This window comes from Seriola lalandi, unplaced genomic scaffold (genome assembly GCF_002814215.2).
Source record: "Seriola lalandi dorsalis isolate HSWRI2012SDOR001 ecotype SW California unplaced genomic scaffold, Sedor1 jcf7180002054425, whole genome shotgun sequence".
In the NCBI taxonomy this organism is placed as follows: Eukaryota; Metazoa; Chordata; class Actinopteri; order Carangiformes; family Carangidae; genus Seriola; species Seriola lalandi.
This window is the reverse complement of record NW_019524978.1, coordinates 2,173,366-2,182,551: the sequence shown is the minus strand read 5'-3', so window position 1 is coordinate 2,182,551 and position 9,186 is coordinate 2,173,366. Positions and strand designations below refer to the sequence as shown.

The window sequence follows — 9,186 nt, the reverse complement described above, 5'->3', positions numbered from 1 at the left end:
CATTTTGTAGCTATTGTAACTTTTATAAGTTACTTTAGAACTTAAATACAATTTGAATCTAAGAGTGAATATTAGTATTAGGTGTTATGGACAGTTTTAGTGACAATATCAGTTGCAATTTGACAAATACAGAGAATTATGTCACAACTCAATGAAACAAAGGATTCAAACTTAGGACCTTAGAAATAAACTTGACTTTGTGGTAAGGTCTCTCTCACTCTCCCTGTGTGTGTGTGTGTGTGTGTGTGTGTGTGTGTGTGTGTGTGTGTGTGTGTGTGTGTGTGTGTGTGTAAACAAGTACACTCACACGCGTATCTCGCACACCTCCCACCTCCTCCGATGGGATCCCAGGGTGGAAGACATCATTAGGCGGTCCAGGAGGTTGCAGGAGCCGGCCGCGTCATCCCTGGATGGGCGGCGCACTAACGGGAGGACGGAGGGTGTTTTCCAGCTTTAAAAGCACCGGAGCCGGCCCCTCTGACAAACCGCGCTGCGTCATCGACCTGGGGAGACTCTTGAAAACCTTCACTGAGCTGAAGAGAGCCAAACTCACCTCACCCGCGGTCCCATCAACAGCTCCTACCTGCGCCGCTCTCCAGATCCATTACAGTAGCCTACAATATTTATCCCCGTTCATCTGGAGCGCGCGGTCCACCGCGGTGTGCTCCCAACTTGTGCACGCGCTTTTTTCGTGAAATTTTTTGCGAGCTATGCTTTTATTTAATTGCGTATGAAGAGAAACCAACTCTTGCAATACTACCGTCGCTGAAGGTGTTTGCTTTTCACATTCTTCACAACCGGAAAAAAAAAAAGAAAAGAAAAAAGTTGCGCATCGCTTGTTGAATGCAGGATACCTTCTGCCTGAGCGTCAAATCCAAGTTCAGCTTTGGAGCAACAGTCGCTAAGGAGCGGGGACTCCAGCTTCTCACCTCACTCGCCAACATGAAGTCTGCAGAGGAAGGTAAAATATAACGCTTCAAGTCCGACTGAATGCTTGAACAGGCGCTCACATACGAACTTGCTGTCTTTGCAGTGCTCATTTGATTTAAAGATGTGTTGCCATAACGTGCTGCAGCTAATGCAAACTGATAGGGAGCTTGTGCACCCCAGTGAAGTCTGTGCCAGGCATTAGTTGAGCAGATATTACGACCGTAGCCTATAATCTGCTACTCTACTGCAAGATCAATGCATGTAGATAAATAGTGGAATAAACACACCTGTAAATATCTGGGTACAAAATTGAGAAGCCTAACTGTTCAGTGACTGACAATATATTATTATTTGGTCACTTTGATAAATGATTTCTATTTATTAAAGGTTAAAACCATAAACATTCCCCTTAATAATCTATAAATACTCATTTAATGTGAGATATTTGTGTTTGTGTAAGATGTCACCACATAAATTGTGTCCACTTTTATACTTAAATTTGTTGCTAGGCATGGGGATCAAATCTGCTGTAAATTGAGTGAGTGCAGCCATTTTTACATCCACACCATTAGGTGTCTCCAGCTGTCCTTTGCAGGTGCCTCTCATCATGTGCAATGAATGTTGATGGGGTTACACTGCCGCTGCTCAACTTGATAAGAGAAGATGTTCATGTGAAATTTATGATGTTATAAAGGAGGCGGGTTGTCAAATCTCCCAATGCACTGAGAGAGGTCAGAGGTCAGGGGTCGACTATAGAGCAGCCCTCAGGAGCTGCTAAGGATTCTCTGATTTGCATAGAGACACTTCAGCACAGAGGATGGTTCATCCTGGGTTTGCCAGTAAAAGGAAGTTTTTTCAAGTTCTTTGATTTAGCTTTTTATGGTAGTAAAATGTGATTTGGTCCATCAGAAGTCATTGATAGTTTGTCTTCCAGTGCTGAAGTCACGGACTTTTTATGGATTTTGAGAATTTAATTTTGTCTTTGAGGTTACAGACGGTCGGGTGCGGGCTGTATTATTATTCATTTCAGTCCCTCAGTCTTAGCCTTATAATTGGTAACAGACGTGTGTGTGAGTGTGAGTGTGTGTGTGTGTGCGTGAGAGAGAGAGAGAGAGAGAGAGAAAGCTGTGATGTGTGCGTTCAGGGATGCCGGGTAACTTGCTTGACAAGGAGACATGCTTAACCACACACAGCTTCAGCACTATGCCGAGAGCTGCTTTATTATCACACATAAACTCAGGCACATAGACACACCAGCACACACAGGCACACACACACACACACACACACACTCTGCTGGTGTTTTGCCATAGCCCATAGTCAGCCATGTGCATTAAGTGGCCCCAGGGTTCTTAGTTCCACAGGCTGCAGATGACTTCTGTGGGCGACCACCTATCTCTCCCTGAGGTCCCGTCAGTCTGAGCCCAGCCTAGACCACAATCCCCGTGGATAAACCCATCCATTCTTTAGTCATGCTGGTTTGGTTGTGGGCAAGAGAGTGTTTTGATCGTGATAGCATAATTGAGAAAAATTGTGGAGGACAGAAAGAGCACGCTATAATCTGTGTGATAGCCAGTGTTTTCAAATTAACTCTGCTTACACCACAGTTTGAACCGAGTGCAAACAATTGTATAAGCATTCATTTGAGTGCAAGAGTGAGTCATTTTTATTTTTCTTTCATTTGTTTTACCCCACAAATTATGATCTGGTGTAGTTTTTGTTAGTTCAGCAGTCATGACGTGTGTGTGTGTGCAACCAGGAAAAGCCCAAAAGTTTCAAGATCATGCAGCAGCACAAGTGAGTGAAAGCTCCAGTGTGTTTGAGTGGGTGTTTGAAGAAGTGAAGTATGTTGCGGTGTGGTGCACTGATCACACACATGTTCAAAAGGAAAAAAAAAAACAGCTGCAACTCTAAGCAAAGTCAGTCAGGCTTGAAGTAAAGGGGTGTGTCACGACGGGTGGAGTGGGCAGGAGATTATCATCTGTTCAGCACTTGAAGAAGGTACACCAGAGGAGAGAGGCATCAGAGGAGAATGAGCTGAAGGCATACTAGTTTTTATGTTGAAACTCAGTGTATAATCACTGGGGTGGAGATGAGTTTCCAGAATAAACAGCAAGTGGTTGATTTCAGCTATGTCTCTGATCACAGCCAAGGTGTCCAGCATGAACCTGAGAGAGGTGGGTACTTTTTTGTATTCTTGGATCATGAGGAAAATGACTGAAGTGAGTGTTTTTTTTTTTTGGAGTGAAAAGGTTATGAAAGGGTCTGACGTTTAGCATTCTGTTAGCCAAAACACAGAGGAAGTCACTCAATTCTTAAAAGCAAGATCTGACTTGATATTATCTCCTGGTTGTCTATAAAAAAATCCGAGGCCTCACTCGTTGCGTGCTGAACTTGTCTGATGCATATCGCATAATCACCTCTGAAAATAGAATCTCATAAACTAATTTTAGCCTGCCTGCCCATATATTATGCGGTGTGTGACAGATTCATCACTTCATGTGATGCGCAGCATTGTGGTTAACAAATATAGCACGCTGCATCAAGGGGAATGCCCTTCACTGGGTTTCTGACTGAATGGTATTCATTCTGTGACTACTTTTACACTCATTGACATTATCAATAAAAGCCAGACGTGAGTTTTACAACTGTTGACACAGCAGCCAGCTGCTATGAGGCTAACTGAAGCGGCATACCTGCCAGGCTCTATGTGCTCCCACTGACTGTGCTTGTATGTCACTGCACTTGTCTGCCTATGATTTCCTTTTGTGCTAGCTTGTGCGTGCCCTTTGTGTGTGTGTGTGTGTGTGTGTGTGCCACGGTGCATCTGTGTTTAACACTGCAGCAAACTCTCTTTGTCTTAATCAGAAGCTCAGAGCGATGCGAGAGTGCTGTCAGTTTTCCACAGGGGAGGGCCTAATTCACTCAGTGAGTGATGCAATCAATCAAATAAAGCATCCATCAGCGCTGCTGGAGGAATTCCTGTAGAGTACATATGACAGCAGGATGTGCCAAATAGAGCCTTAGATGAACTGATCAAACAAACAGAGTGGCTGTGCAACTTGCGACTGCACAGCAACCACATACAGTAACCGCTTTGAGATGATTGCTAAGCTTCTCCAGATGTTTATAAGGAAAGGAGGCAGTAAGTCGCTGCAAGACATGTTGCTGAGAGTTGTGTAGGGGTATTGTTCTAAAATGTAATCACAGTTAATTACCACCATAATGTCATGCACTATACTTCTTTACAGTTAAAATATATCTCTTTCTTTTTTTTTCCAGATGCATACAGCTACACACCAAATGTCAGCCTGTCCCTTCCACTGGGCATGGGAAACCCCTGTCTGGCCAACCAGTACCACACCTTACAGACCAGCCCAGTCATCTCAGTTTCTTCTTGCCACCAGACAGGCTACAGTCTCCAGAATGATAACCATGCAGCATCAGGCTATTACCTGCCCCACGGCCTGAGACCCAATGGGGCTCCAGCCCTGGAAAGCCCTCGTATTGAGATCACTGCCTACAGCCAGTACCCCGAGGATGAGGTGGAAGAGAGCAGCAGCGAGGACCACATCATCAAACGAGGCGTTAACTCCATCGTCACACTGACGCTGCCCAACGCAGACGGCTACCGTGACCCCAGCTGCCTCAGCCCTGCGAGTAGCATCTCGTCACGCAGCTGCAACTCTGAGGCGTCCTCCTATGAGTCCGGCTTCTACAACTACGACAACTCCCCACAGAACTCGCCTTGGCAGTCTCCGTGCGTGTCTCCCAGAGGCTCGTCCTCACTTCTGTCCTGCCCGCATGCCGGCGGCCCAGCAGGCTCCCCTCACCACTCGCCCTCCACCTCCCCTCAGATAGGAGCCATGGCTGAGGAAGGATGGCCGGCTCAACCTCGTGGCTCCAGGCCTAACTCCCCTTCCTGCAGTGGAGGCGGTGGAGGCAACGGCGGAGGTGGTGGGGTGGGCAAGAGAAAGTACAGCTTCAACGGTGCCCCCTACCGTCAGACATCCTGCTCACCCATCCAGTCTCCTATCCCCTCTCCGCATGGCTCCCCAAGGGTCAGCGTCACAGATGAGAACTGGCTCGCCAACACCAACCAGTACACCAACTCTGCTATCGTGGCCGCCATCAACGCTCTGACCACAGACGGAGTGATAGACATGGGGGAGGGAATCCCGATCAAGACACGGAAGACAATGCTTGACCACTCACCCTCCATGAGCCTGAAGGTGGAGCCAGGTGGCGAGGAGCTGGGTCCCGATGGGGAGCTCTGCCATGACGACTACCCCTCCCGACTGGCCCTCAAGAAGGAAAACTACTGTGGAGGGTTCCTGGATGTGCCCCAGCACCCATACTCCTGGTCTAAACCCAAGCCTTACCTCAGGTAGGTGACACTGCTTTGGCATCTGTTGAATAAACTGAGTCGTTCTGTACCAAAGTTAATCACACACATCCACAAGATGAAGCACTTGTGACTTCAAAGATGATTGAACCAGTCAGTGTAAAACCCAACCCGCAGTCTTGCCTCTAAATTGCAGTGCAAAGACAATGAAGCGAAAACAAGCGTTTACTGATTTAGACAGATTTATGGTTTCTAACGTTCTGCCTAAGGACTACTTTCTCCCAGCAAAGGAATAACAATTCATCCAGTAGCGCCACCACTGTGCTCCGTTGTTGTCTTTTCATTTCCACATTTAGCGTAATTTATTCATTGCAAGGACAAGATTGTTTTAGTTTTTAATCTTCAAAGGCCATATCAAAAGGCAAAAATCCAAAAGTTGCATGCTCTTCACTTCCAAAAGAGTTCTCTTTGAAGATCAAAACTATTTCATAAATCATATTTCACAGGGAGGAGTTGCCTAGCATGTGTATGTCTGTGTGTGCGTGTGCCACTGTTGCTAAAGCAACCTACACACAAACATACACGTACAGACACACACACACACATACACACGTATATTCATGCACTCAGCTATGTCATTGATTTTTTACTTTTGAACAAGGTAAGTTTTTTTCGATTTCAAATGTGTACCTCGTAACATTTTTTCCAAGCCAATGACACTCTTTCCTGTCGGAAATCAAGTGTTTGATTAAGATAGTGAGCAACAGGAAGTAATGGTGACAGGTCTAGCTGAAGGGGAAGCAGTCTGTGAGTTAATCAGGCAGCTTGCCGCTCTGGTCCGCCGCGCCATCAGCCCATCTCTTTCTGTGGAGCTAACGTGATGTCATGCACTGACTGGGCAGATAAAGCCCTGCAGGGGGAAATCAGTTCGTTTTGGGTCAACAAACAGCCTGCAAGTTCCACAAAGATGCCAAAGATTGGTTTCAGTTGAGCCACCCTTCAGGTCAGGGGTTTGCGTTTACCAGGCATCCGGCACAGAGAAATATTGTCTTGCACATGTTTGTTTTGGTTTAGATATCTCCACGGTGTTCACATGGGAAGCTCTGGCTCTGCATCTGAACAATGATGTTAAGGGAGGCCAGCTGTAGCTCTGAGAAAGAGATATGCTCCAAGGCAGGGTGTGCTGCTGACCTTATTCCACTGTATAACTCCATTGTCTGCAGCATTAGTGTGGTTGTGTTTTATAATTTTACAGTTATCAATATGGAATGCATAATAATTGTATCAAAGGACAGGCTGGTTGCCAGTTGGTGTGAAATTTGTTTTTGTGCCCTAGAAATGTCTTTACTCCCGCTGTCACTTTCTTAACTCTGCATGTCTGTTTCCACCTGTCACACCATAATAAAAAACACACTGCTCTCTAACCAGGGCACATTTGACTCTCATTTATTTATTTTTTTTGTAAAAAAAAAAAAAGGGGACTCTCATTATTACCCAGACCCAAGGAATTACACACGTCAGTGAATGACTTCAATTGATTAGATTATAGACCATGATGAAATGGAGAAGGATCAAGCTAGTTGGATTACACTTAAGTGTCCTAATTTTGAAGCTAATTTAAAGCAAGTTTAGGACTTTTTGATTTGCACTTCCTTGGCAGTTATTGAACCGTGGAAAAACGGCAACCTCACAGTTCCTGCTCTGGCAAATCAAATCAAAACAAAGAAAAAAGAAGGAAAGGACAATCATTCTCCTAAATTACAAGAAAACTGGAAATGTGAAACAAGCAACTTCCTGTTTTTCAGGAAAGATAATTGTAAATCTTTCATGGACTAGATAGAAGTTAATTCACTATTATGTCAGTCACTGGCCCAGTAAAAATACAGCTGATATTTTGTATATCCTTACTTTATCCTAATAACAAGCAATGTGTCATGTTATTCCAGCCCATCCCTGCCAGCTCTTGACTGGCAGCTTCCGTCCTGCTCTGGCCCTTACAACCTTCAGATTGAGGTGCAGCCAAAGTCCCACCACAGGGCCCACTATGAGACTGAAGGCAGCCGAGGGGCCGTGAAGGCGCTCTCCGGAGGACACCCTGTTGTACAGGTACGTCACCAGCATTATATTCACAGACAGCAACTGTTTACTGAATCAAGGTTGGCTTTGTGCGTTTAAACTGTGTAATAATTTGTTGTCCTTACAGCATAAGTAGTACCAAGCAGACAAGTGTGGGCTGATTAACGGCTATTTTTTTCTGGCAAACAACAAGCTCGTGACATGGATGTTTGGCTGGTGCAGACTTTATAACAGCTTGTAGTCACAGAGCAAAGTCGGCACAGCTATGAAATTTATGTCAATTTTTTGTCAGTGATTCTTAAAATCGGATTTGAATTTATTGTTGGAACCTTGTCGAGCTGGATCTCTAGATTTTAAAAGACCACTGGCCCTAGAAAAAGCTATTTGTGTCTGTGACAGACTGACTCAGTGATGAAGTTACACCATTAGTTGGCCATTGGTTGGAGTTTCCTCATTGGCCACTGCTCTTTCACTATGAAGTGCTGCAATTATTATTATGTCATTTACAGGCAGTGTTGCCAACTTAGTGCATTTGACGTTACATTTACCAACTTTTCAAACCTCTTTAGCGCCTTTATTTTCAAATAAGGATGTGGCGACAGTTGGATCAGGGTTTCCCTCCGCATGCACACCTCTCTATGCCTCTCATTCAGCTGACCGTCTTGGAAGTGACTGCTGGTTAACATGTAGTGTTGATAATAACATATACTGTATTGTGAGCTCAGAGAGTGGCAAGAGAGAGAAGCAAACAGATTAAAGGCTGAGACTGGCTGATACTTGGCGGAATGCAAATACGACGCAATAATATCATGGAAATGCTAATTCGTTTATTATGTCATCTAGCGTCATTTAGCGACATTTAGCGACTTTTGAAGTAGGCTTTAGGTACTTTCCATTGAAAGTAGTTGATTACAGCAGTTCCACAACATTTTTCCTTTATATATATATATATATATATATGTAAGTTTTGACCTGGTCTTGTTTGTAACTTCTGGCAGCTGCAGTGCAGTATATCCACACCGCAGTCTATGTTTCTGTATGTGCTTGTATGCCATGTTATTAATGTTCCCTGAAGCCGGGAGTCAATCCTCTGCTGCAAAAGGTCGCTCTGACCAGCAGCAGTGCATGCTGACTCAATTAGTATAGAGCAGGAACATCGCCTCTCACTATTGTACTTGGCGAACACTTAAAGAGCACACGTCAGTCTCACCAGCAGCACAGCACAGAGCTCCTTTCTCTGCTACACTGTCATCGCACTGTGCTGACATCTTAGTTTACTTAAGGTGGGGATTTAGCGACGTGTGTGTGTGTCCTCAGGGTTGTGGGTCAATTTGCCTTCAATTCTAACTAACACTGTATTTAACCCAGTAATGACAGGGCATTCATTGGTTATAGCTTTGTTAAAGAATAGATTTAAATGTTTTAGATTGTAAATTAAAAATTCTATTCATCACGCAGCCAAAGCAAACACTGCACCCAGAGAGAACATTTCTTTTGGAGCAGCACAGGTTCAGGTTGGTGGTCTATCCTTGTCGCACACTTAACATTAGACGTTGTTAGCGCCACAGCTGTTTTGTAAATAGATGTTGTCAACACATCCCGGTCTGCTCAATGTCAAACACACTTGACAGCTGTTGGCCTATGTGGTGCTATAAACAGGCCTGTCAACCCTCAGGTTTTCTCTGTAAATACAGGTAATTATTCCCCTTCATTTCAAACCTTGGTATACCAACATGATGCGAGTGAATCAACATTTTACCCTGGCACCTCCCAGATTCAGCCTGCCATGCACAGCTGCGGCAGGTGAGACTGATCTTGATTTAGTTTATGCCATT

At 44.7% G+C, this 9,186-nt stretch overlaps 1 protein-coding gene across 3 annotated transcripts in view; it reads left to right on the top strand.

Moving 5' to 3' along the window:
- The first annotated feature begins 390 nt into the window (after nucleotides 1-390).
- The window catches only part of LOC111658107 (nuclear factor of activated T-cells, cytoplasmic 1), a 61,417-nt gene continuing 52,621 nt past the window's right edge, over nucleotides 391-9,186 (top strand). The window contains exons 1-3 of one of the 3 annotated variants that reach the window (XM_023410523.2): nucleotides 391-961; nucleotides 4,213-5,317; nucleotides 7,222-7,381. In XM_023410523.2, coding sequence (XP_023266291.1) covers nucleotides 844-961; nucleotides 4,213-5,317; nucleotides 7,222-7,381 — 1,383 coding nt within the window. In that variant the 5' untranslated portion in view covers nucleotides 391-843. Of the gene's footprint in view, nucleotides 962-2,940; nucleotides 3,108-4,212; nucleotides 5,318-7,221; nucleotides 7,382-9,186 lie in introns of those variants that run through there. The other 2 variants (XM_023410522.2, XM_087175197.1) reach the window with 2 other exon arrangements.